Consider the following 25039-nt stretch of genomic DNA (forward strand, 5'->3'; position numbering starts at 1 on the left):
AGGAAGAGATTGAACTTTTAATAGCAAGTGAAGTGGACCAATTTGAAGACATGGAAGATATCCCAATGGATGAATATAATATAGATGAAATTAGCGAAATAGTGCTTACAATGTAATTTTATTCTTGTACTACTTAGTTGCAACTCATGTATTATTTGCAAGTTAAAAAAAAAAAAACGCAACTTACAAATAAATTTTATCCATTAATGAATAAAAATTGTGGCTCATTGAGCTTTCTTCTATTTACTTGTGTTCATATTCTTACTTATATGAAGTTAAGAAAATACCTAAAATATACTTAGAATATACTTATAATATACATCTACTTATATTAAAAAATAGAAAGTTATAACTATATATATTTATAAATATACAATCTTGAATTTTATAGTATTCATGAGTTATTAGTAAATATAAAATTTAAGTAATACATATAACTTAAACATATATACCTATAATGGACTTAGAACATACTTATAATATACATATACTTAAGTTATAAAATAGAAAGTTATATACTTAGAAGAAAAAAAAATCTTGAATTTTATAATACTCATAAGTTGTTACTTGTTAGTAAATATATAAACTTAAGTAATACATATAACTTAAAACACACACACACACACACACACACATATATATATATATATATATATATATATATATATATATATATATATACACACACAAACATAACATAACATATATAAATATCCAAACATGACTTAAGTAATACATACATACATACTATATATATATATATTCTAAGTATATGTTACTATATATATATATATTTATAGTAACATAACATATATAAATATATTTAAATTAAAAATATACAATCTTGAGTTTCTTAATACTTATAACCTGGATATATATAAAACTTATATATATATATATACAAACTAATAAACTATAGTGTTAATTTATGTGTAAAATACGTAATTAAGCAAAAAAATAAAAAATAAAAAAATCATTTTTGGGCTAACCGGTTACCGATTTGGTAGAAGGGTACTGGTTCCGGGCCGGTTAGAGCCAAACCGATCGGTACCGGTTAACCGGTAACTGTCAACTGGACGGTTCGGAAATCGGTAACCGGTCGGTTTGCTAACCGGAATCGAAACCGGTCTCGGGTCAACCAGTTGACAGGCTTACGTTTCGATAAGGAACTAAGCTTTGTGCTAACGTAGCAAGATCAAACATTTTATGAGGTTTGTAATCTAATTATCTACATGTCTCAATGTTAAAATAGAAACAAAAGAAAGCAGAGCATTTATCAAGGCATACTACATAAAAATGCCCTCAATTTGATCACAACTGGAAAATATATCCTTCAACTTTGGATGTCCACACGTAGACACCTCAACTTGTCTTCACTTTATCAGTTGAACACAAACTTACAAAATGTTCATGTAGACACCTCCAAAGTATATGTGCCACGATATCATTTGTGTTTATGTATTTAACTTTATACAAGTTAAGGTGTCTATGTTATGTCCCGTATTTTCGCATATTTGGAAATCGAGAAAAATGAATAAGACTTGTGTGTTATAAGGAAATATTTTGATTCTAGATAATATGACTATGTTGGTTGCGAAATTATTGGTGTAAATACATTGGGGAAGGCCGAGGGTAAATTTGGAATTTCGGAAATTAGTTTCGGGAATTACAAAACGGGATTATAATGAATTGGGCCAAGGAAAATTGAACAAAAATTTAGGCCCAAAGAGGTGGGGTGGCCGGCCACTAGGCTTGGTCCAAGCCCACTTTTAAAAGTCATGTGTTATGCACATGACCTTTATGTGGATATATATCAATGAATTCATTTGGAATTATCAAGAAAAAAAATCATAACTCAACTTTGAGCTCAAAAGCTCACTCGGCCGAACCTCACTTTGCCAACCAAAAAAAAAATTCTCCAAGCCTTGATTTTGATCCAAAAGTTTTGTTCTTTCCATAATTGTAGAGTACTCAAGACGCTCTTCAACGGGGTACAATTAGTTTGGTGAAAGGAGCACGTTCGCGGCAAGTCGGAAATTCAAGAAAAGGTAAAATTTTTGCTATTTTAATGTTATGGAATTGGTATGAATGTGTTAAGGATTGAGAATAGACGAGAATTCCGTAGTATTGATGTGTGAATAAAACCGTGGGTGTGTGTATATATGTTGTTGTGGCCGTGACTTATATGGTTTGGAAAGGAAGGCGAATCGAATTCTATTTAGTTCGTTAGTTGCGTCGTTGTGACCTTTATAACGTAAATGAATGTTTAACGAATTGAGTTGGTGTTGAAAATGATTGCGGATTATTATGGGAAAGTATATAATTTTGGTATATTTGTGTATATCGTTGTATAATTATGATATTAAGGCTTTTAATGTGATTTATGGTTGTTGTTAATGAATTTGGAATGAAACAATGCGAGTTAGTACGTTCGTCGTAAGTGTTGATGTTTTGGATGAAATATGGAAAGTAAGGAACTTCTTGAAATTATGTATAGTGTGTGGAATATAATTGGGATGTGTTTGAATGACCTTGAATGGGTGAATGAATACAATAAGGTGAACATTAGTTTGGTATTGTGAAGTTTGAATGAAAGTTGTCAACTTATATAGTAAGGAAGAATATTGAAGTTAAAGTGCTTTAGTTGTGGTTTGTGTTGTTTGTGATGTTTGGGTTGTTGTTGATGTATTTTGAGCCGAGCTAAGTCTCGGGGGTGTTAGATATATAGGGGAAATGCTGCCGAAATTTCGGTAGGCAAAAAATGAAGTTAATGGGATTTTTAAGCTTAAGAATCTCTAATAGGTAACTTTGATCATTTGCAGATTCTGGACGAATCGGGATTTGAGTTTGGGGTGAGCATAAGACGTTTATAAGGTATGTAAAGCTTCCCACTTCTTCTTTTGGCATGTCTTAGTATGTTAGGTTGATATCGGAACCCCGGGAGCATTTCCGCTCCTCAAAATCCGATCTATAGAATGGCTACTATTCATTCAATTCAATTGAAGCCTACTGTTCCTATTTTGGCTAGAAAGCAATCAAACGTCCGAAACTTATGAAAATGCAATCGGATTGCTTTGAAATCTTTATGTATGATCCTATAGACCCGAAATGCTCATAAATTATGTTTGCCACCTCGACTTGACCCGAGGTGGGCCCGCTAACCCCGAGATGCCTTATTTGTCCTACTAGGCTCTTTTTTTTTGATAAGCTTCGATAAAGAATCTTCGAATTTGGAATTTATCTTTTATGAAATAATGTTTTGAACACCATGAGATACTAAGTTATGTTTTGAGCCATATGTACCACTTTGGAAATATTTTGTGAAATAGACTTTCGTACTAATTAATTATTTGACTATTTTGGTTAATGAATTGACTTATGAAGTAATCAAGTTTTGAAAGGCTATTTTGATATACAAATTGCATTGTTTGCTCACGACTCCGCTCGTGCCTTATTATGACTTCGTTCACCGGTTCCCGGGCCGGTTATGATTCGTGCGCTCTATGATGATTCGGCCGTATGCTGTGTTACGGTTCCCCGAGGCCTCGCCATAGGGCCGGGTTCCGTTTGGAGTTATGCTGTGATATGGCTGTGATGTGATACGCTCATATGTGTGTGTTCGGGGATGTACGGAGATTTGAACCTTCTGGTGTTATGCTGTGTGTGGCACCAGCGTCGGAGTGGTGACCACGTTCCTGAGCTTTGCATGATTTTGTTTGCATTATGTATATATGATTTTGATAAACATTTTGATATACTGTTCGGCATTTCTCTATTTGGTATTCTGTTCGCTTTCAGTTGCGGCCTATATTTTTGTACTCCATGCTTTACCTGCTCAGTACATCTTTCGTACTGACCCCCTTCCTTCGGGGGGGCTGCGTTTCATGCCCGCAGGTGCAGACGCCGGTGATCCACCACTGTAGGCTTCACTTCTGCTATTTCGGAGTAGTCCCTTGATTCGGAGTCCACTTTTGGTATATATATCTTTCGCCATGTATATATTTCTGCATATCTGACTATTTGGGTACGGCGGGGCCCTGTCCCGTCATATGATTCTGTCGGTTAGTTTAGAGGTCTGTGGACATGTTTGTGGGTTATGGTCTGTCTGTATGCTTATGTGTATATGCTGTTTGGGCGATTCCATACGCCGAGGCGGCCGGTCCGCATATGTTTGTGCATTGCTTTGATTAGCCCTGTGTGGCCTCTGTTGGTGTTTGCTGTGTACAGGGTTATTCTGGTTAGTCCGAAAAACAAAGGAAACTCTGCCGAAATTTTTCTGGAAATTATCTGTATTTGGAATATAGCCTTGTCGGCTTCCGCTATATATTTGAATACGTTTGATAGATGGGTTTGGGTGCCCAGATCGGGCACTAGTCACGGCCTACGGGGTTGGGTCGTGACAGTCTACTTGTGCACACTCAAAGTTGGAGGACATACTTGCCGGCTGAAATCAAGTTAGGGCCTATTTATGGATTATGCCATTTGTCAAAGTTGCACCCGTCAAATATAATCATCGCTATGGCAAGCCCAATTAGCTGCCAATTCATCACCCAGTCAATGCCACATCAACGCTCCATTAGTGACATATTAGCCCCACTGTAACCAGCAGTATACTTGTGCCACATCAGATGTTGATTCAGCCACGTCAATGTCCATTCGACGTCAGAGTCACATTCATGGGAAAAGGGTAAAAGATGCTGTTAAGTAAGTGAAATTCATAATTTTGTCATCTGTGTTAACACAATTTGGTTCAATCATCTCTTACCGTTACTTAATTGGGCCAAATATTTCGCTATTTCACATGAAATTTAACAAAGCATAAGTAGAAGACTAATTGAAGGGCAGTTGCGGAGCTACGCGCGAATATTAAAGGCATATTTTGTTCAATTAAGTTTCTAACTTCAATAATGCAACAATTTAATCAGTTTTCTCATCAATTTAAAGCATCACATAAAATATATTTATATTATTTTTGAGGAACCTAAAGTGTAATTTTAAGCAACTTAAATTAGCGGCTTTAGGCAAAGATGGGTTGTCGGAACTTCTATCGGGACTCTCTGTCGGTAAGCTAATGTTGGACGAACATGATAAAGAGGAACAAGATAATTACAAATTAATATTCCAGAAGTTGGACGGGGTTTTTCTTTGGGAAAAGGACACAAGTAGCTATCCGGTCTAAACTATTGACAACCGGATGGCCCAAGAAGCTTAAAAGATATTTTTAGCCTTTTTAAAATAATTCCATTTCGTAACCTTTTGTTATCTAATTCTAGCATATGTATAAAAACTGTGTCACTGTTGTATAGAATATGTATCACTATTGTATATGTATAGAAAATGTATCATATGTATAGAAACTATATCATTGTTGTATAGAATATGTATTGCTGTAGTATGTGTTTAGAAAATATATCAATGTTGTATAATTTGTATATAATAAATGTATAATCAGCATATACTTACTAATTATACACACATTATACACGTTTTGGGTTATTTCTTGAAGGCTCAATTTCCTCTACCACTTCTTCATCTTTCTTCTTCATTCCTCTCGTTTGTGAATTTTTTCCGTTGTATATTTGTTTCCTTTTTGTGGCAGTGGCAAGCTTAGTCACCACAAAACGTGTAGTTCTTGTGGTGATCTCCTGGATTCATCACAAAAAACTTTTAACAACAACAGTCATGCAGTGACCTTTAGTGGCGACTTTGTGATATTTTGCACCGACTTTGGTCGCCAAAAAGCTTCTGATCTTTTGTAGTGATTGGGTCGCTGGGCTATTTCGCGTAACAATTTGGGCGTTTGCAGCATTAAGGTGAAACTTGGGCCTTTGATGACCACACAATGTCCTCCTTCCCTTTTTCTTTTGGTCTTCTCCAAATGGGCCTACGTATTTCACATTGGGTCTTTGAGATAATAGATCACTTGTTGTAGCTTCTTTTAAGGCCTAATTATTAATAATAACTATTCTTTCATTTAATTATAATTAGTAGCTGCAGTGATTTTGTAAATTTCCATTCGTAGCTACATCAAAATACATAAAATTGGATTGGCTGAAGTGGTTATTGGGTGAGGCTCTCCCCTTGCCCGCGCAGGTTCGAACTCGGCCAACAACATTTCTTGTTCTTACATATTTTCCTTAGCTTCTTCTCCTTGTATTTAAGTGTATTTCGCGTATTTTGTCATATGTATTTGGCCTGAATGTCTTGTATCTGAACGTATATGAAGCCAAATACATTCAGATACAAGACAAGAAGCTCAAATACATATGGGATACAAGACATATGAGCTAAATACATATGACATACATTCAAATAAAGTTCAAATATACGTGACATCAGATACATATGAGATACAATATGAGCCAAATACATATGACGAAAATACACTCAAAATACAAGGAGAAGAAGCTAGGAAAAATATGTAAGTAAAGTAATATTGTTGGCTGGGTTCAAACCAGGGCGGACAAGTGGAGAGCCTCGCTCAAATATGCACGAATTCACACGTATTTTGCTGTATGTTAGCTACGAGCTGTAATTGTGAAATGGTAGCTACGGTTGGTAAGTTCCACCTTTAAGGTAGTTATTTCTGTAAGTTTGCCAATATTTACATCTGTCTATTTTTAAAACCCAAGCACAGTTTTTTCTACATGTTGGCCTGATAGCATTAGATGCTTATACAAAGATGATTTTGGTGGTGGGAGAGTGAGTAATTTGGCACATTTCTCTAATGGAAACACATAAAGAATCTACATTCCTAAGTAAGAAGTTTGTCAGAACAATTACAATCAATAGGTACAATGGGACTTCTGACTATACTAATAGGTATCACAATGCCCACTCAGCTCTTATTAAGTCCTTGATGTGATAAAAAATTCATTCTCAAGGGCAAATAACTATGAACAAATACATAACTTGTTCACTGTTTCCCATCAATTCAGTTGCACTTTGATGATTTGATCTTTTTGTCAATAAAAAGGATCCTATAGAAGCTCATAACATATAGTAACAGAAATTTATAATACCCAAATCTACAAAAGAACTTACCTTTTTCCTGCTGAACATGCTTGGTAAATGTTTTGTAGATAAAATTCTAAGTTAGTTAGGGAATTTTGGCATTTTATGCATATATAGGGACGTTACATGGTACAGAATACATATTGAAGAATAAATGAAATTTTTATACAATCCTTTACAATAATCATATTGTCATAAACAGAAGAAAATTCATTTCATTCCATCAAACCACCAAATGACATTATATTTCATCAAACCAAAAAATGCATATACATTGCATTAAAATAAAATAACTAAACCTACCAATTGCTTCAATAATATACTCATATGAAAAACGAGGAAGACTGAGACATCTCATAAACAATTGAGATAAATAGATGAGGAAGATGATTTTTGGATTACTCCAATTGCCCAACTTAACTAGACATTTACCAAAATTAAAGGACAAAACTAGACCCATTTGAGAACATTTGGGAAATTTAGAAGAGCCAGGTTTGGGGAAGAATGGGGTTGGATTTGGGTAAGAATTAAATTCTGCCTTGCGAAATTCTGTCTAGCGATTTTATTTTTATTTTTTATACCTGAGCTGGGGTTCGATCCGCAACCTCGGGGTGTTTAGCGAGGGGTAAAAATTAAAGATTACCAATTTAAAGGGCAAAAATTAAAGACCACCCCAAATGAAGGGCAATCCACGCAAAAAAAAAAAAAAAAGATTATGCCAGCTAGGGTCATTTGTGAAATAAGGGCATATTTGGCCCAACTATGTAATTGTAAGGGCGTGATTGAACCAAACTATCAATGGAGGATAAATGTTGTGAATTTCTCATTGTTGAAGGGCAATTGGCCCTTTTCCTTAATTCATTCAGATAAAAACACGAGAAAAATCCTTACTTGAATTTTTCCACATTTGCAGTCAGATTTGTTCAAAATTCCCTCCTAAAAGTCAATAAGTTCTTCTTTTCTAATCATAAAACGGCAACCGAGAAAAAATATCAAGAACAAGTATCACAAAACACTCAGGAACATGATTTTAGATTGAACTTCTTATCACAAGGCATATGGTGCATGTCTCACGCATCCATCTCTGAGTCAAATCTATCAGGTATACAGTAAAGCATAACAACAATATTGAATAAGAAACATTCGTTTTGCATTGAACTTAAAGAACTGATAAAAAGAAATGCGGTTTACTGATAGCTTGAAATTGACAACAAAACGGCAAAACCTAAACTTCCCTTAAAACGTTCAGACGCTTTAAAGCTTATGGAATTGAAAGGGTAAAAGAAAAGGGAAGATCGATAACCAAAAAAAAAAAAAAAGAGATTGCTCCAAAGTGAACTGGCTTTTTCCCCTCTGCTACTTGCCGTTCAATTCCCTGGAGATCTCATTCTTTTCATCACTTCCGCACTAGGCATTCCTGCAATATAACTATATAAGGGTTGCAGATATAAAGCAGTTGATAGTACACAATGCTAGTTCTTTTTTATTCTTCTTTTGGGTTTATAGTTCTAATAATACAAAGGTATTAAAAAAAAAAAAAAAACTTACCGAATTAGGGATTCTGCTTCAATTCCCTAGTGATCTCATTCTTTTCATCACTTGTCGCACTTGGCATTCCTGCCATATAAGGGATGCAGATATAAAGCAGTTGATAGTACACAATGCTAGTTCTTTTTATTCTTCTTTTGGTTTATAATTCTAAGAATACAAAGGTATTACAAACAAAAAGTAACTTACCGAAGTAGGGATTCTGCTTCAATTCCCTGGTGATCTCATTCTTTTCATCACTTGTCGCACTTGGCATTCCTGCAATATAACTATATAAGGGATGCAGATATAAAGCAATTGATAGTACACAATGCTAGTTCTTTTTTATTCTTCTTTTGGTTTATAATTCTAAGAATACAAAGGTATTAAAAACAAAAAATAACTTACCGAAGTAGGGATTCTGCTTCAATTCCCTGGTGATCTCATTCTTTGCATCACTTGTCGCACTTGGCATTCCTGCAATATAACTATATAAGGGATGCAGATATAAAGCAGTTGATAGGACACAATGCTAGATCTTTTTTATTCTTCTTTTGGTTTATAATTCTAAGAATACAAAGGTATTAAAAACAAAAAATAACTTACCGAAGTAGGGATTCTGCTTCAATTCCCTGATGATCTCATTCTTTTCATCACTTGTCGCACTTGGCATTCCTGCCATATAAGGGATGCAGATATAAAGCAATTGATAGTACACAATGCTAGTTCTTTTTTATTCTTCTTTTGGTTTATAATTCTAAGAATACAAAGGTATTAAAAACAAAAAGTAACTTACCGAAGTAGGGATTCTGCTTCAATTCCCTGGTGATCTCATTCTTTTCATCACTTGTAGCACTTGGCATTCCTGTAATATAACTATATAAGGGATGCAGATATAAAGCAGTTGATAGTACACAATGCTATTTCTTTTTTATTTTTCTTTTGGTTTATAATTCTAAGAATACAAAAGTATTAAAAACAAAAAATAACTTACCGAAGTAGGGATTATGCTTCAATTCCCTGGTAATCTCATTCTTTTCATCACTTGTCGCTCTTGGCATTCCTGCAATATAAGGGATGCAGATATAAAGCAGTTGATAGTACACAATGCTAGTTCATTTTTACACACAATGCTAGTTCTTTTTTATTCTTATTTTGGTTTATAATTCTAAGAATACAAAGGTATTAAAAACAAAAAATAACTTACCAAAGTTGGGATTCTGCTTGGGTGCGCGCAAAAGAGGATCCACCGGCTGACCAATGGCAGCATATCTTGGATCGTATAAAGAATAGGGAGTAGGCCTGCATTTCAAGTCACCAATTTAAGAATTTTAAGTTCGTGATTTTAATTCCTTTTGTAATTTTATGGTATTTTTATAGGTCATCACATAATTAGTATAATAGATGTTTAAGTATGCTTTAAATTTGGTTTTGACAAAATTTTTGGAGGAAAGTTGTATGTTTAAATTACTTTTAGAGAAAATGAAGAAAGAAAAAAAACACTATATACATTAGGATTGTATTCATATATCCAAATAAAGTTGTTTTCAATTTATGGAAATACTTTTTCGAAAAGCTTTTCTAATCCAAAATGGGGAATGCTACCTGATCACCCGTGGATAGTCTCCCCTGCTCTGTCTATGTTCTTGCTCAACAACTTCTCTCTGCGCTCATTCCATAAAAGATGGAAAATGAGAAACATAGCACTTACCAATTTTTCAATCGTTAGATACACAACTTTATTGAAAAAATTAATTTTAAAAAAACAGACTGGTTAAATTACTGAAAATAAAGGAGGGATAAGATATACTCCTGAAAGAGAAGATGATTGATGCAGCCTTGGCACTTTACTACGTGCATAGTCAGTCTGCATTTATTTGCATTATTAGACGATGAACTATTCAATAGAGCATCAAAAGAACTTTAAATTTACATTAACAACTCAAGAAAAGAGAAAATGTGACAATTAGAGACCATACCCTTGAATCATTAGTGGTTGAACTTTCAACATTTGTCACACTTCGCATTCCTGCAAGGTAAGGGATGCAGATATAAAGCAATTGATAGTACACAATGCTAGTTCCTTTTTATTCTTATTTTGGTTTATAATTATAAGGATACAAAGGTATTAAAAACAAAAAATAACTTACCAAAGTTGGGATTCCGCTTGAGTGCACGCAAATGAGGATCAACTGGCAGACCAATGGCAGCATATCTTGGATCGTATAAAGAATAGGGAGTAGTCCTGCATTTCAAGTCACCAATTTAAGTATTTTAAGTTGATTTTAATTTCTTTTGTAATTTTGTGGTATTTATAGGTCATCACATAATTAGTATAACAGATGTTTACTTATGATTTCAGTATGTTTTGACAAAAATTTGGAGGAAAGTTGTATGTTTAAATTACTTTTAGAGAAAATGAAAAAGAAAAAATCCCTACATACATTAGGATTGTCTTCGTATATTTAGTACATTGTAAAAAAAGTTACCGTAAAAAGTGAAGGATAATCCATTAGTAATAGAAAAATGAGTGGAAAGAATCCACATATATTGTTCAAGTTGATTATTTGAAATGACTACACCTGAATATGCTCTCAGTACAAAAAAACATACTATTAATTTTTACCTTGAGGTTAGAGCCACATCAGGTCGATTCATCACAAACTGATCTGTTGGCACCTGATTATTGTGATGATGTGATCGATAATGCTCATACAATTGCCTGTGGATGCTACATTTTATAAAAAAAATATAAAAGGATATCCATGTTCAGAATGACTCTAAAACTGTGTTCAAAATCTAAAAATGAGAAAAAAATCTCTCTTTAATGAATCACACACTTGTAGATGAGTTAAATCTATGCAACTCATTGTGACATATATATTTTATATATCAGGGCATTCCTCATTGACATCGGCGTCACATGAACCTGACCAGCCCAAATGGTGACATATATTAAAATAGAAGATCCGAATTTTTGATGTCACCAACATGCATTTGCACAACATTTTCATGTATATGCAAAGAAAGATAGAATATGATTTCTCATGAAGAGATTTGTTGAAGAAAAATGCACAAATAAATCGTGTTGTTCTGTAAAATCTTAAACTTCTGAATAAAGTAAATGAATCATTTGACAAAGGGATCCTTTCATTGTGTTCATTAGAAAGTCCAGAGATTTGGAACCTCCATGCATTAAATATATGAGATTTCCAAGTATTTTTTTATGAATAGAGATGTTCTATTGTGTTAATAAACTTATTTACACAAAATAACCAAATAACTACTACCTGCCAGGAATTTGTGAACCCTCCTCAAAGTGACTTCCAAAATTATCACCGCTTTCGGACCTAACTCAGGCATAAAACGAAATGTTAGAATCGCTTAGAAAAGCGAGTGTAAGGCCTCACTTTTTCTCTCTCCAAAAGAATAAGATATTTGAATCTGAATATATCTGATAATTAAGATATGTCTCTAAATTAACAGGACTATTTATTTTCTCCAACATCTAAATGGGTATAACTTATCTTTATTTATAAATTGGTAAAAATAAGATTCTAATAAAATGACAATTCCATATTATATCCACAAAATAATAAAACCTTCTGTTTAGATGGTGTTGTTAAGATTGTTTATTCGATGAACCACACTTTAAATGCTAGTGCTGTGGGTTGTCAGCAGTGATAGACTGATAGTTATGAGGTGGTGATTGTCATGGTTGGTGGAGGGACTGTAGTGGTGGTTGTGCAATGGTGGCCGGCGATGGCTAGTGGTGGCGACTAGTGGTGTAGGTAGTTGATGATGGTGGTAGTGGATTAAATGGTGGTAAAATGACATATTCACAGGAATCTTTAAGTGAACAACAGGTTTTAATAATCTTTAAGACTTTGCTCTCGGACCAGTTTCTTGTTTCCGAGAGCGATGCTACCAAAGTTGATGAACTATTAATAAATAATCCTACTGTAGGTGGATTTGGTCAGGAGATGCAGAAATAGTACTTCAAGATCTATTAGATCCGAATGAATCAGACCTATTCAGAACAATTAAGTGATTTTAAAAGAAGAAAACAAATGTTACATCATCAGCTGACATCTGAAAATGAACGAAATTTAAACAATTATTAAGGTCTAAGCCATACAACTGAGAGAATAAAAGGAAGCAACACAAATGCTCTTACATTGTGAAATCAAAGAAACAAGAGAGAAAACCAGAGAGTGATAACTTCAGAGATGATAGTTTAAAAGAGCTTATAGTTGAGTACAACATTGACAAGACGCATGCATCTTATTTATAATGCTCGGAACTTAATTCTACTCCCAATGTAGATTTCTCTAGATCAGATTAATGAAGAGAAAGAAAATGGAAAGAAATTAAATTCTAACAGCTAAGCATCTGAGTGAAATTTAAAATTCATACTTCTAAATTAGTAAGAAAATTTGTTTTAGATTGATATATTAGATTACCTTCACATGATAAATGTCCATAATTATGGCGGTTACGACAAACTGCCTCGAGCTCTAACTATATCTTAGTATATAGAACATTTAGGAAAGAGAATCTTCCAATTATGTATATTATTACTTTTAGATTCTAAATTCGCCTCTGGTCCACAATATTTGTCATACTTGGAGACATACAATTACTTTAACTTTTGGCGTAGACTAGGAAGAACATATATTTTTGTTTAGCAGGAAAAGAAAAAACTGTAATTAAGCAAAGCCTCAAATAACTCATTCATTGTTGGGGCTGATGCTCTGCCATTGTACCAACAAAAGTTTGTCCAACATTTTCAAATTTCAAATGTCATCAGCAATCAATTAACTAAAGAATTTGTTCACAACATCTCCCCTCGAACTAACAAGTATAAATAAGCTCTTGAATCCTTAAGAATATATAAGCTTGTATACTATGATAATGTTACAAGAAATTCACCAATATTGGGCTACATGGAGTGGTTTAAACCTCAAATACCAAGAATTTGAGCCAAATACTCTCACCAAAGCACCATTCGCTTTATATGACAGTCAAATAGATGAGCTAATATAGCAAAGGAAATAAGTCCAGTATACCTTTGTCCAACAGCAGGATTGTTCAACAGCATGGGGTTAGCTGTTTTGATTTCTTCTCACCAAATAGTTCCTCAGGTGGCCACTGGTAATTTCTAAAAGATAAAAAGAGAGGGAGGGACAAGTTCATTGTTATGATGACACTAGTCAACTTTAATTATGAAAACTGAAAATTTTGCAACGCACTTACTGGTGCATTTATAAGCTTGAACCTCTATGTAATATCTTCTAAACGTGTCATTTTCATGGAACATGTCTTCCCGATTATTTTCGCGGACAAGTTCTCTTTCCGATTCTGCAAGGTCATGTTTAGGATAAACACAAATTGTGCATTACATTACAGGAACCACATTGCCAGCAGTGTTGTTTCACGCATGTCCGTCCTACCAAAGAAAATAAACACAATTACTTCATCAAAAAAAAAAGAACACAATTACTTCATTAAAAAAAAAAAACACAATTACACTTGAATAAAAGGAATTATGTGAATTAACTGATTTCTTTTATTAAGTTTGAAATTGAATTAACTGAATTAATTACACAAGGAGGGGAAAACTGAAATTGTCGAGCCATTTGCAGAACCGAAGGTCATTGGAATTCAATATAATATGCGCATAAGTTGTTTGATGACATGCCAATTCATGAGCTAGAAGGGCCTTTTGAAACATCAGCTATTGTCTCTGCACGTCTAATGGAAACTGAGGAACACTTGGATGAAAACACCTACTTCTTTGTTGAGGTGGTCAATAGAAGTGCTGAGAATCTACAGGAGTTGCTCAACACACAGTGTAACATAAGACTAGAAGCAAGGTCAAAATGAATAGGAAACAAGAGTATAAAGGAAAACAACAGACTAAATTCAAAACTAGACACAGTGTAAGCACTAGAAGCTCTGGGCGTAAATAAACAGTAAAATAAGTGCACAAATGAAAACTCCTGTAACTCTCCTGAACATATTTGATACACGTGATTGGATATACACCTGCAGCTATTCACACAACAAAGAGACGCAACTTAGCTTCTTCCAAATACATTCCCACCCCTTAACTTTTTACACTTACGTTCAAGGAAGCCTTTCTATTCCACATTGACAATTTTCAATTTTTAGTTTGCTCTCTGTACCTCTGTCTTTTTTTTTTTTGATGAAGTAAGATGTTTCATTAGAAAAGCATCAAGTAGATACATAATTACAGGGGCGTAATTACAGATAGGCAAAAAACAAAAGAATTGCAGGTCCCTATACATTGGTTCCTTCTAAAGTTAGAGTACTAATAAATCTAAGAAATGATCAGCATTAGATACTGGGGACAACATTGTCCAGCAAAAAAGATTAACTAAGCATTTGGCTTTAAGAGCTTGAATAGGAATTGAGGTATCATGAAAACATCTCTTGTTCCTCTCAGTCCAAATACACCAAAAAATTGCAGCAGGAATCATATTCCAAACCTTCCTGATGGTCTTATCAACTATCCATAAACTCCAAGACATGTGGGCTTCTATCAAACTTTGTGGCATCACCCATCTTAACTGAAAAATACATAGGAACATGTTCCAAAGGCCATAAGCTAGTGGGCAATGCAGAAAGAGGTGGTTAACTGTCTCCTGAGTGCTCTTGCAGAAATAACATATGTTGTCCAACTGGAAGCATTTTCTATTCAGATTGTCCAAAGTAAGACATGCATTCTTTAGTATAACCCAGCTGAAACATTTTTTTTTTTTTTTGATTAAGCACCGGGTGTCCGGGTCTCTTTGAGCCCCGACTAATCCCGGGGGTGCACAGGCCCTCGGCAAGGAGTTTCCCGCAAGTGCACCACGGGTAATTCAGGGTTTTACCCCAGTCCGATGGCCCTCAGAAATTGTTTGCACCCAGTGGGTTTCGAACTTGAGACCTTGAAAGGGAGCAAACCCCAAGGCTCAAGCCAATTACCACCGGGCCAACCCCTGAGGGTTTAACCCAGCTGAAACATTTAATCTTCATACCTTTGTCTTGTGATCAGGTAAAAGTATTTCATTCATAAACAAGGCCAAAATTGGCCGTATACAATCAAGGAAGATGATTAAAATTAGCATCAGCATTTATAAGTGGATTCTGATGCCTGATTAGTCTACCCTAATCCAGGTTTTATGAAGCTATAAACCCCAGCAAGTTGGAAGTCAGATAATTACATGTGATTACTTACATTACATTACAAAAATGGAGCCTCCTAAATACAACTAGAAGATAGGACAAGATGCAAATCAAGCAACAAAAGACTTTATCCAACAAATTACTAAAATTTTATTTATCTCCATTTCAAATAGAAACATTCAACATAAAGTACCCAGGCATCAAATAGCAGGTGCCCATATGTGACTTGGTCGAACAACAACAACAACATACCCAGTGTAATCCCACAAGTAGGGTCTAGGGAGGGCAGGAAGTACGCAGACCTTATCCACGGAACACACAATAGTGATAATCTGATAGTGTGATTGACTTCCACGAGAACTATGTTCATCAGTTGTGTTTAGGCAATGAGTTTATTGAATTTTTAGGCAATGAGTTGGTTGAAATTTTATCAAAGAAAATCGAGCTATGAACAACAATGACAACATACCCAGTGTGATCCCACAAGCAGGGTCTGGAGAGGGTGGGTGTACGCCTGTAGGGAGACCTTACCGCTACCTTTGTGAGGTAAAGAGGTTGTTTCAGATAGACCCTCGGCTCAAAAATACACATGTTATTCGGCATCAACGCCAAGATAAAGGTAATATAGACGGAACAGGATATTAGCAGTTGCCAATTGGGAAAGCTCCAATGACATACAATCCTAGTATGAACAAATCTTAGCAGAAAATGGAACATATATAGGCAAAAAGACAACGTAAAATGAATATTAAACTGCTTGAAACCCTTAGCAGGATAACTCATAATGTTGTATTTTCTCTTTCTTAGTGGTATTTTTTTTAATAGGAGAGGGAAGAGTTCTGAAAACAAGCTTTGGATTGTTAGAATACCTAGTAGTAAGTTTTTGGGGTGAATTCTAAATATTGATGTTTCAAAGTAAAAGAAAATGATATTTCATGTAGGGAAAAGAAGTTAACACAATAATTTTCTTGAAGGGTATGATTCAGACTCCCACGATTCGAGCAAAGGCATGTTCACAACAAATAACCTATTTCATGTGGCTTGCGTGTATAAATGTAGCTTCAGATGTAGGAACCCAAAAAAAAAAAAAAGGAAAATAGAACTAGGAAAACTATGGCAGATCCTTCGGCTATACAAATCAAGTTAACTTATTAAGTCCCAGCGATTTTTCACAAATGGCACCATTAACAATGGAGTCCATATCAGTACCCTCTTCCGATTCTTGAACTCGCTTCAGCAACAAATTCTTTCACCTTTTCCTACAAACAAGTTAACAGGCTCCGATTTTCAATTTTTATTCGTGTTCTATGAGTAAAAAAAATAGATTTTGCATGTACATTCAATTCAGTAGAGGCATCATCAACCCATTGTCCATTTGTCTTCATGTGAGCCAATTAACAAAGTTTCTGAAGATTTTATTCTTTTCTGGTGGTTGAATTTCTCTACCAAAGTAAATCAAATAGCGTTATAGAATTAAAAATTGTTATAATAATCAAATTGCGTTATAGAATTAACAATTATTATAATAAAAGAAATATCTCACCACTGCAAAAAAAGATACTGCTTGGAAAGATTTTCTATCACAAATATGTTTCATTCCTTGTTTTGCCTCTCACTAATTTTGTTCATTAAATTTGAATACTTGAGACATATTTTAATCTACGAACAAAATGCAGAATCATAAAATACAGAATATCATAACATTGCATCCATTTAATTTGAATGAACCTTAATTGATTAGAAAACACAAATGGAGTAATTAGTTTGCTGATTTGGGGTAATTAGAAATACATTAAGTACAAAAACAATAAGTTACTTCACTAGAGGGCATATATCAGAGTAAAGAACAATCACCTGATCCACCAGACCGGCAGAATTGAAATAATGCAAAAGACGGTCAGGGACAAGATTGTAATTTCTCATTGAAGAGAACATTTCCATAGATAAGGGTGATTCTTTGTCTTGTGTATCAACTGTTTGATGAAATGCTGCTCAGAATTGTTAACTTCTACCCTATTTTGAGAGTGTTATTTTTAATGTGTGAGTTGTTTCTTTCGCCGAACAGAAAATGACCGAGGATTGAGTAAACGCATATTGCAACTATAATATACGGTTCGAATGAAGTACTCAATAGTCTCATAAGTTTTAACACAAGTCCTTGGATTAGTTTTTTTCACAGAAGTCGTTTGAAGTAAAATGATTAAATAAAAATAATGTACTTAGACAGTTGTCCTAGTTTTGTTACCCATAATTAAATGAAATAATCTTTAACCAAAATTATTTATTTACCTATAGTTGCCTCAACCCCTTTACTATATACTTTGGCAATCTTTCAGGAGACTTATTAAATTGTGGTCACATTTGTTCCTCAAAGTCAAATTAAGCAATTTTTAACTAAAATTTTTTGTGTATTCTAATTTTGTTATTTTGATATGAGAAAAACTACAGTTTAAAGTACTTCTCATGTAAGTTTACATATCCAAACTTCATTTTCAAAGATTGTCAAATGTCCACTTATAAAACATGACAAATGAATTGGTCCTCGGCGTCAAGATACCTGAAGGACAAATGTTTAAGGACTTGAACCGAATGAAAAGTTGCTAGTGCTATGGGAAATCTTGCCCAGCCCAATTTAGGCTCGAAGGATGGAGACTTGGATTTACCGACTATTTTGTCAATGTCTGACTACTACTGTTAAGTTTGACGGATACATAGTATATTTGCATTGTACTGATTTTTCAAAAGTTGACCCCCATTTTGCACCCATATGCACTTTTTCTAAATTAGATAATTTTTTTCCCCTTCTTCCAAAATTTGGTGTATTAACTTAAACAATGCTATTGCCATAATATGTTTCTCGAATATAGTTCTTGGTACAAGTTTGTATAACACACTCCGTGAAGTAATATTATAAACAGAAAAGGCTCAAATATGTCATCGAACTATCGGAAATAGTTCATTTATGTCACTCATCAATAGCTTGGCTCATTTATGCCATCATCCGTCACCAAAATGACTCATACATGTCATTTTCCATTAATGTCGGTTTTATAATACCAGATATGACACGTGACCTCCAATTAGAAGTCTACGTCGTTTAATTAAACCAGCCTAATTTTAAATCCCAAATTAATAAAAAATTCGACTCATACACCAATCACCATACCCACCCACAACCATAATCTAGTTGGAGGCCACGTGTCATATCTGTTATTGTAAAATCGGCATTAATGAAAAATGACATGGATGAGTCATTTTGGTAACGGGCAATGGCATAAATGAGCCAAACTATTGATGAGTGGCATAAATGAGCCAAACTATTGACGAGTGACATAAATGAGTCATTTTCGATAGTTCGATGACATATTTGAGCCTTTTCCCTATTATAAATTTAGATGGAAAACAAAAAATGAATAACCAAGGTTGTCTTAAATTTGACAGGACTATTGACTAATAATCGTCAAGTACATAACATGTTTATTCTATTTTCACCTTATTATTAATCATATCTATATGATTGACTCAAAAGATAGTGTTGATCCTAATTCTAAACAAAAGCCAACCTAACTAACAATAGACTTTCTACTGCAGGTAGGACCAATCTATATAGATTTGAAACTTTGAAATTCATTAGTGGTCAAGGTGAAACCGAAGAATATGACCCAACTACTCATTGAATTGGACAGATTTAAATCAAAATGTGACAATAGAGTGGTGAAATGCAGAGAATTTGGATTTGAGCCTTGGATTGAAGTTTTCCCTTCAATGAATCTTACACCATAAATTCAAATTAATCGAATCTATATTGTTCGGCCACATAATGCATAAAACAATAACGAAAAAAGTGTTGTTGACTTTCTATTTAAAATGTCATGCCTAAATGAGATCAATAATGTCTCCCTTTTTTCTTACTCCAAGGGTGGAAAAACAATAACACCTAAAGCTACAAAAGGAAAATTTGAAAAAACAAAGAAAAAGAAGGAGAAAACAGAAGGAAGGAATAAACCATAAGATTGAATAATCTTGGTGAAAATTGGTTGAACCAACCATTCAAACATGATAGGGACTAGTTGCATAAGCACACGAGAATAAAAACAGATCCAGCTAGCTAAACCGATTCCTTATTCCCTCAACTTTCATCCCATTTTAGTGAAAAACAACTTTTTCAATTAGCTTATCTAGTGAAATATGGGAGGGACAGCGTAAGATACATGGCATTGCTTTGTAGCGGCAACGTAAAGCCAATAACCAATATGCTAGCCCATGTCACTGTTGTCAGTTAGAAACCGTTTGGTTTTCTCTCATCACAATTCATAGTCCATGTGGTTTGGCACTAGACAAGAAGCAAGTTTTAGCATTCATATTCAATGTTACATTGTCAAACCTACAAATAGCACTCTTATTAATTTAATCAATTAAAATAAAAGTGTACATTGAAAAGGACATATGGCCTTGCACTTTGGATGATATTTTCTGACATATAAATAACTACATATTCTCCTATACCTAAGTATAAGAGTTTAAGTTATATAAACTACACCATCATGTTACTGTTATATATTGTAGCAAATAACTTATCTTATTTTCTAGATTATAAATTTCACATTCTCACTGTAGATATCAGTCGAGATAGTTTAAAATAACTTTTATACTTAGGGCGTATATTATAACTTAAACTCATATATTATTGAGTATAAGTTTTTTAAACTATTTGTGTAAAAAAGATTTACATTGTCAGGTCACTTAAAAGGCAATTGCAAATAATTTTCTCTATAAGCATCAATTGGTAACCTTAAAACAATGAAAACAATCTTCTATTGAACAAAATACACTGATATTGTAAGAAAATCTTTACACTATACGGCACTTGTAACTTAAACTCATTACTATAATGTAGCCGTTTGATTGCACGTGAAACCATGTATTTTAAACAAAAAATGAATAAATAAATGAAACTGTTTTCTCAAATAACTTTTTTTTTCTCAAACAATTTGAACTTTTACATTACGTAAAAAACTAAGTTAGTTGAGAACATATGTTGCACATAAATAAAAAATTGTGTCCCTCTTTCTCTAGTTTAACTAATGATAGAAAACTTTTACATGACAGAAAAAAGCTGCTAATTAGTTGACCGCAAAAGTAGTAAGTCCCAACATTGTGATAATGTTGGAGGATAACAGTCTCAAGTATGACGGCTGTGATTTAATAATATCGACCGGCAGCTTATAGATAGTGAACAAGCGAAATCTCTAGGGATTAATTACAGATGATTTAAGTACATAAAGTGACTTATGTCTATAGGGAATTAGTATTTTGTGTCATGAGGAATTGAGATTCTTATAAAATAATGCAACATCAGAATCTAAATTTGTCCTTGAATCTTGCATCAGAACAAAAATATCAAATTTATTTTCATAAAAGTGTCTGAGTGAGAGGATCACATGAGAAAGTGATGGATGATTTCTGTGCTTTTTCTTGCATATAATAAATTATCACCTTCCTATGATGTAAGGCAAGTCCAACAAATTGGGACCTACCTACCACATTTTTAGATTGAAACTATGACTTTTAGCTACATAAAGCTTTGATTTTTCAAATGCAATACCCATGAATCTGGTTTTAAATCCTTAGTTCCAGTGAGGAGCACTACTAAACTGATGAATTATGCAAATCAAGAAAAGAAGGATATTTTGTTAGCTAGAGACATAAAGACAGACTCAAAAAGGTAAGCAAGAAGATAAGTGTCCTGAAGATAAGTGATGTACTACTATTAACACAATAGTATTGAGCAGGGAGAATTAATGGAGGGAGAGGAGAGAGAAATATAGGTAATAACAAGGACAATTACATACAGGAAAGAAAATAAAGAAGGTCTAGTACACCTACAACTGCCACACTCAGGGATTTCTTGGAGTAGCAATAAAGACTTCTTCTCTGCTCCTTGCATCTTCCAAAAATAAAAAACTTTGGTGCACTACATTTTTATTAATCACAAAGAAAAAAGAATGTTGGGTTGAATTTATATTGCATAAAGGTGGATGATTTCTTTCATGATTTTGTATTCAAAAAATGGGTCATCATGGTTTTAGGATTCTCTTCATCATCACTTTCATTTTTGTATCTTTCTGCTGTACCCACATTTTGGTTAGGGATGTCTCATTGAATGCTACAAAGTACTTTAATAGTATTCATGGCTTTAAAGAAAGTCCAAATGTGAAGATCTCTGGAGAAAAAAAGCACATCTTGATTGTGGAAAAGTTCAGAACTTTACTTGGACTGAGAAAGTTCAGCCCAAGAAATGGTGATTTTGCATATTTACCACAATCACCTGCACCTTCTCCATCACCATCAATTGCTCCAGCTCCATCTCCAGCGCCGGTGCCACATGTTCATCGGCATTCTCATCGACATCCTCATCCCTTTATCCCAGCTGCACACAGGATAAGGGAAAAAAGAAGAGGTAATACTACTACCAGAGTTTTAGCTGCAGTGCTTGTTTCTGCTGGGATTTCAACTGCATTATGTGCTATTGCTCTTTTTTGGGGCTGCAAGAAGATAAGAAATCAAAGAAAGAAATCAACTAGATCAGTGTCACTATTCAGTAGTGAAGCAGGAAGTATGTGTAGATCAAGGTATGGTAGCTCTCAGAATTCAGTAAAAAAGGTAAGTTCTGATCCAGGCCCTGACCTTTTTTACCTTGATTCACTTGAAGTTGCTCTAGAAGCATCAGAACCAATTTGCCTAAAACAAAGTTCTGTAACTGAAAAGATTTACTCAAATGAAAACATGGAAAAAAGTACATTGAGTGAGAAAGAAGAACCAGAGCAGGAAATCACAGTGTCAAAGCCTGATGATTATAAATGTTTAAGTGTTGGAGAAATTGTCTGTGTTTATGAGAGTGCAAATTCAGTGAAGTGTGAAATTGATGATTGTAATTCTTCCAGTGGTGACAAAATAGTTCCTGAGGAAGCTCATTCATCATCTGATGATGATGAATTATTCCATTCTTTGTGTAATTCACGTTCGTCTAGTAATAGACTATCCAATGTTTCAGTTGGTAGTCTTATCGACACCTCAGAAATTATGCCTCAAGACGAATCAAACTTTTTAAATTGTTCTGCATCCTCCTCAACTCCACCCCCACCGCCTCCTCCTCCTCCTTTGCCTATATTTCCAACCCAATCTCCTTGTAGGTCTATAGCTTCTTCAGTGAAAATGAAGTCTAAAGTTCTGAGTCATGCTTCATTGCAAATTGAATCACCCACTAGAAACTCAGATTTTTCTTCAGGATCAAACCAAACTCTAGAAAATGATTTGTCACAGTCAACTCCAAAGACTGCTGGAGGAATTCCACCCCCACCGTGTCCCCCGCCATTTTCAAGTGGAAGTACTAATCTTTCAAAAGGTCCGCCCCCTCCACCATCTTTGCCTTTCCAACACTTGCCAGTAGGCCAAGATGGAAGTCCACTCCCAAAATTGAAACCACTGCATTGGGACAAAGTAAGAGCTGCACCAGACCGAACAACTGTCTGGGACAAGCTCAGACCAAGCTCGTTCGAGTAAGCCTACATCTTTTTTTTTTTTTTTTGCTTGTAAAATTTAGATGCTATTCTCATTATTTTTTTTGCCAATTCCAATCCATTTACAAAATTATTGTTGTGGAGCAGATTTGATGAAGAAATGATTGAGTCACTTTTTGGCTACAATCTACACAATTCTATGAAAACCGATGAAGGGAAAAGCAAAACTCCATCCCCAAGTAAGCATGTTCTTGAGCCGAAAAGACTACAGAACATAAGCATACTGTCCAAAGCTTTGGGTGTGACTGTTGAACAAGTTTGTGAAGCACTAATGAAAGGTAAAACAATTCAATCAACTCCCTTTCTCTTTCCTTCATGAAAATGTAAGATTTAAGTGTCATCATCTCCTAAAACTTCTTCGAAACAGGAAATGGATTGTTTTTGCCACAATTGGAGGCTCTGGCTAAGATGGTACCTACTAAAGAAGAAGAGGACAAACTTGCAAGCTATAAAGGAGATATCAATGAACTAGGGTCAGCCGAGAAGTTTGTAATGTCAATGCTTAAGGTGCCATTTGCATTCTTGAGAATTGAAGCCATGCTTTATCGCGAGACATTTGACGATGAAGTTTTTCTTCTCAAAAAATCTTTCTCAATGCTAGAGGTAACCAGCAACAATAAGTAACTTTTCTCACTTTCATCTGATATAAGTGACTGCATTTATAAAACTTTTACTCTCTCAGGAGGCCTGCAAGGAACTCAGATCAAGTCGACTGTTCTTAAAACTGCTAGAAGCAGTGTTGAAAACTGGAAACAGGATGAACATTGGAACAATAAGAGGAGGAGCCAGAGCATTCAAACTTGATGCCCTACTTAAGCTATCCGACGTGAAAGGTACTGATGGAAAAACCACACTACTTCATTTCGTCGTTCAAGAAATCACTCGATCAGAAGGCCTGAAAGTCTCCCAAAGCATTATGGGAAAGATTGACCAGAGAAGAAAGAGTAAAGCTATTGAAAACAGAGAGGAAGACTACAAAAGGATGGGTCTTGATCTTGTTTCTGGTCTGGGCACAGAGTTATGCAATGTCAAGAAAACAGCGACAATGGACTTGGATGTCATTGCAACTTCAGTCACAAATCTATCAGAAGGAATGAACAAAATAAAAGCACTAATCACCAATGACTTATCTACAATTGAAAAGAATGGTAATTTTGTGCACTCAATGACAGCATTCTTGAATTATGCAGAAAGGAACCTAAGGGAATTGCAGGAAGACGAGAATCGAGTTCTTTTACGTGTTAAAGAAGTCACAGAATACTTCCATGGAAATGTGAGCAAAGATGAATCAAACCCTCTCCGGATTTTTGTCATTGTGAGAGATTTCTTGGGCATGTTAGACAATGTATGCAAAGAGCTTAGAAGCCCAAACGCTCCTAGTAGTCCTAACCCTCTAGCCCCATTCCGATAGGTTTGTGTGTTAATAGTTTTTGTATGTTTCTTCTTTTAACAATTTTCTACTATTGTGTAAGATTTTGTATCAAGAATTCAAAAGTTATTTGGCTCAAGAGCTTGTAGTCATAATGTATAACAGTGTACAATAAGGTCATCAATGTGGGAACCAAAACTTAAGAGGTGGAAAAATCAGTCCATCTTTTTTAGTTATTTGTCCAGCCTATTCAATTTTAAAGGAAATGGATTATGACCTGTTTGTTGATTTTACCCAAGGAGTTGATCATGAAATGACACATCGAACTATTGAGTTAAAACGGGTCAAAATAGTG

At 34.6% G+C, this 25039-nt stretch overlaps 2 protein-coding genes across 22 annotated transcripts; one reads left to right on the plus strand and one right to left on the minus strand.

The window, feature by feature from the left end:
- Positions 1-8021: 8021 nt before the first annotated feature.
- On the minus strand, positions 8022-17944 carry LOC132645955 (uncharacterized). 21 transcript variants are annotated; one of them, XM_060363232.1, is made up of 18 exons: positions 17590-17941; positions 14136-16994; positions 13798-13990; positions 13611-13702; positions 11832-11891; positions 11168-11263; positions 10692-10786; positions 10521-10570; positions 10325-10408; positions 10147-10205; positions 9749-9843; positions 9536-9604; positions 9338-9406; positions 9148-9216; positions 8950-9018; positions 8752-8820; positions 8563-8631; positions 8022-8431 (listed from the first exon to the last, which is right to left on the minus strand). In XM_060363232.1, exons 4-17 carry the CDS (start codon positions 13640-13642, stop codon positions 8567-8569), a joined length of 981 nt encoding a protein of 326 aa, XP_060219215.1. In that variant the 5' UTR covers positions 13643-13702; positions 13798-13990; positions 14136-16994; positions 17590-17941; the 3' UTR covers positions 8022-8431; positions 8563-8566. The 21 variants fall into 21 exon arrangements, 19 of the variants coding, with proteins under 19 accessions (XP_060219215.1, XP_060219214.1, XP_060219213.1 ...); XM_060363231.1 differs by having other exon boundaries at positions 11168-11272; positions 13611-13692; positions 17590-17928; XM_060363230.1 differs by having other exon boundaries at positions 11168-11272; positions 16945-16994; positions 17590-17926.
- Positions 17945-21358: 3414 nt separating this feature from the next.
- LOC132645956 (formin-like protein 11) lies at positions 21359-24977 on the plus strand. The gene is made up of 4 exons (XM_060363247.1): positions 21359-23294; positions 23403-23593; positions 23683-23918; positions 23998-24977. The coding sequence occupies exons 1-4, from the start codon at positions 21805-21807 to the stop codon at positions 24724-24726; spliced, it is 2646 nt and encodes an 881-aa protein (XP_060219230.1). The 5' UTR covers positions 21359-21804; the 3' UTR covers positions 24727-24977.
- Positions 24978-25039: the final 62 nt, after the last annotated feature.

Source organism: Lycium barbarum, chromosome 6 (assembly GCF_019175385.1).
Source record: "Lycium barbarum isolate Lr01 chromosome 6, ASM1917538v2, whole genome shotgun sequence".
Classification (NCBI taxonomy): domain Eukaryota; kingdom Viridiplantae; phylum Streptophyta; class Magnoliopsida; order Solanales; family Solanaceae; genus Lycium; species Lycium barbarum.

Coding starts and splice junctions, on each gene's coding strand:
- LOC132645955 (XM_060363231.1), bottom strand. CDS start 13,642: ATGCTGTTGAACAATCCTGCTGTTGGACAAAG. Junction 10,787..11,167: donor GATGTGGCTCTAACCTCAAG/GTAAAAATTAAT, acceptor CTTGAAATGCAG/GACTACTCCCTATTCTTTAT. Junction 9,217..9,337: donor GAAGCAGAATCCCTACTTCG/GTAAGTTACTTT, acceptor CTTATATGGCAG/GAATGCCAAGTGCGACAAGT.
- LOC132645956 (XM_060363247.1), top strand. CDS start 21,805: ATGGGTCATCATGGTTTTAGGATTCTCTTCATCATCACTTTCATTTTT. Junction 23,594..23,682: donor TTGTGAAGCACTAATGAAAG/GTAAAACAATTC, acceptor TCTTCGAAACAG/GAAATGGATTGTTTTTGCCA. Junction 23,919..23,997: donor AATCTTTCTCAATGCTAGAG/GTAACCAGCAAC, acceptor TTACTCTCTCAG/GAGGCCTGCAAGGAACTCAG.